The sequence below is a fragment of the Austrofundulus limnaeus genome, unplaced genomic scaffold, assembly GCF_001266775.1.
Source record: "Austrofundulus limnaeus strain Quisiro unplaced genomic scaffold, Austrofundulus_limnaeus-1.0 Scaffold524, whole genome shotgun sequence".
In the NCBI taxonomy this organism is placed as follows: domain Eukaryota; kingdom Metazoa; phylum Chordata; class Actinopteri; order Cyprinodontiformes; family Rivulidae; genus Austrofundulus; species Austrofundulus limnaeus.
In genome coordinates, this window is record NW_013952926.1 from 259,312 (window position 1) to 262,209 (window position 2,898).

At 40.6% G+C, this 2,898-nt stretch overlaps 1 protein-coding gene across 1 annotated transcript in view; it reads right to left on the minus strand.

Moving 5' to 3' along the window:
* polr1f (RNA polymerase I subunit F) overlaps nucleotides 1-2,654 on the minus strand; it is a 9,440-nt gene extending 6,786 nt beyond the window's left edge. Inside the window, exons 1-3 of the mRNA XM_014026093.1 lie at nucleotides 2,341-2,654; nucleotides 1,947-2,088; nucleotides 1,596-1,804 (exon numbers count right to left, since the gene is read on the minus strand). Of these exons, the coding sequence (XP_013881547.1) occupies nucleotides 1,596-1,804; nucleotides 1,947-2,088; nucleotides 2,341-2,639 (650 nt within the window). The 5' untranslated portion in view covers nucleotides 2,640-2,654. The remainder of the gene's footprint in view (nucleotides 1-1,595; nucleotides 1,805-1,946; nucleotides 2,089-2,340) is intronic.
* Nucleotides 2,655-2,898: the final 244 nt, after the last annotated feature.

Genomic DNA, 2,898 nt, shown 5'->3' on the forward strand with positions numbered 1-2,898 from the left:
AGCCAGCAGCTCCTGAACCCTGAGATACACAAAAACCAAAACCATCAATCATGGGTGAAATAATCAAGTTTTTTTTTTTTTACTTCCCGTAACATTGGTTTTCTTAAAGGGGCAATATTATGGGTTTCTCAGGAATATATTTAAATTCTATACCATAATTTGTCACCTTCAGTTATTAAAAAACTGTTTATATGTTTAAATAGAAAATAAACATGACTTATCATATCTGTTTCCACCTTGAAATTGGCCTCTGTCTATTTAAGAACCTCCCACCCATTTCAGCACAGGGCTGAGTGTGTGTGTTCTGTGATGAGGAAGCTAGTTTGGAGACACAGTCCAGAGGAGGAGCTGATCCCAAAAGGTGGTTCTAGTCCCAACCCCTGCCTGCTGCCTCAGGACACCACAGATTTCTCAAACATGCATGAATGAATCAAAGCAAGACTCTGGGCATGTTTTTGATGAGAGGATAACATTATAACATGATCTAAAACTCAAAAAAGTTGATTTTACATGATATTGCCCCTTTAATATTTAGACATGGCTCAATTAAACATGCCTGCACAACTAAAACATGTTTGATTTTCTGCCAATTAAAGACTAAATGTTAGCTAAATGTTCAAATTTAATAGATTTATTGTTTAAATTAAAGGMTTACATTGCTCGAAGGAACCCATATAATTGTCATCTTTCATTGTAAAATCAATAATAGATATGGTCAAATCATGAAAATAACATTACTTATGACTTCAAGTATTTTTTAATTCATTTGAATTGATATCACAAAATCTTCTGCTATCCTTTAGTTGGTACTTTGATAAGTTTTTTGTACAGCTGTTTTTCCTCTTAATTTGGAAGTTGCCGTGCACTGATTCAAAAATAGTTCAGTTTTTTTAAAAATAGGACCACCCATTCAGTATTTGGGTCATTAAAAGTTGAAAATTAGAAAGAAAGTCCTGCATTATGTGCAGAACACCATAAAAAAGGCAGGAAACAAAGTAGATTAAACATTCAGATAGATTTCAAAATGATATGGTTGTCTAGACATTATAAATGAGTGACTGAAACTCACCTGGTAACACTGACAAACTGCTCGGGTAGGAAAATGCATTTATTAAAGTGCCTAACTTTTGCATTCTTAACATGTGTTATAAATAACTTTCAGTTACTACCACGCTGAATTTCATCTCAATACCTACAAAACTGAATAAGTTTCAGCCATTTTTGTGTTTCATAAGGATTAGCTATGGCGGCCATCTTAAATCTAATTGACTACAAAAGTTATTCAGTTGTAGATGTACATCCAGTGATTACTTTCATTACAATTTAACCACTGGTGCAAGAGATATTTTGCTAAAAGACATGATCACCTGCTGTTCATCCTTTAAAGTCCCAGGATTAAACAAGATCCAATTTGTTTTGTTAGAACTAGAAAATTAAATTCATTCAATTTTACTTGAAGATGTACACAGACCTGTTGCTGTTGATTGTTCCACGTTTGACACCGCCCCCATGTGGCAGCAGACCCTTACCACAGGTAACCCAGATTAACCCTGAATCAAACCCAACCGCCTCAGTACCTCAGCTCACAYGCTCACCTGGTCCGATCTAACTGCCCCCTGATCAGCAGGACCCCTGCTGCGTCAGCGTCCAGAGCCTTCACCCTGAACTCCAGCTCTGTGCCGATCCTCGGCCCAGCATCCCTCCAGGTTTCCACGGAGACCAGGTTTGGTCTGGGGATGCTGGCGTTGAAGCAGCCGTGCACGAGGCAGCCGACATGGCTCAGCCCGAGTTTATTTACTTTGCCCTGTGGAAATAAATCAAGCACGCCGTGTTTTGTTTATATATTGGCAGRTTATGAAATGAGATCCAACTTTATTGTTTAAACGTCAATACAGCTTGATGAAACTGCAAGTTGAATAACAGATGATAAATTATGTAAGTCTTACTAGGAGTTTTTGTCCAGCTTTGGGCTGAAACACAATAAAATTGGCTTCTATGTCCATGTGGATGTAGCCGCTGTCATCGTAAATGTGTCCATGTTGGCCAACAACCCTGATGCTGTCGTAGGCTAAAGGCACTCCGTTTAGACTGGAAGACAAATACAGGAGGTTTAGCACACTGACAGTAAAGATCAAACTCTATATTAAACTGAACATTAGCAGCTTTCTGTGTCACATCACCTCCGGTTTAGAACAGATGAAGAAAATACTAAACATCCTACAAACGTCTGTTAACAACAGATTCCCACTGCCACCTTTAACTTGAGTAAATTGCCAATTAGCAGACATATAGAGATTAATTTAACTGCTCCAACCATAAGCTTATTGAATGTGTGTTTACCTCTGGGAGAACTTCAGCAGCTCTCCGTTCAGCTCTTCCTGCAGTCCCGTCCTCTTCTTGTTCAGATACTGCGGCGCCAGGGCGACGTGCCTCCGGTGCGKGTTCAGGACCAGACACGAGTAGGGCGCCGACAGCAGCTCCGAGGCGGCCGCGAACGACGGGATGACGCAGGGGACGGCGGCCGCAGCTCCAACCTCTGCCCGAGACGCTTGGTCCGGCTCTGGGGCGCTGGCGGCGGGCATTTCTCCGGGCATGCTCGAACGTCTCTGGTCGTCTTCAGCATGCTCGAAATTCGCCATGCTTGTCGGAAAACCGGAAGACAAACAAGTCACAACTTCCGCTGAGAAGAATTGGCAAACAGCTGTTATTGGTTAGCAGCGTGTTCATGTGTAAACACTGCCACCTGTCGGCGAGGTGGTGATATTACATCTAGGGAAGTAATGAGAACATATTTTAGTCTTGTAGTAGTTTTTCTTATTTTTTTATAGTGAGCACACATTATAAACAAACATCTATCTACCTATCTATCTATCTATCTATCTATCTATCTATCTATCT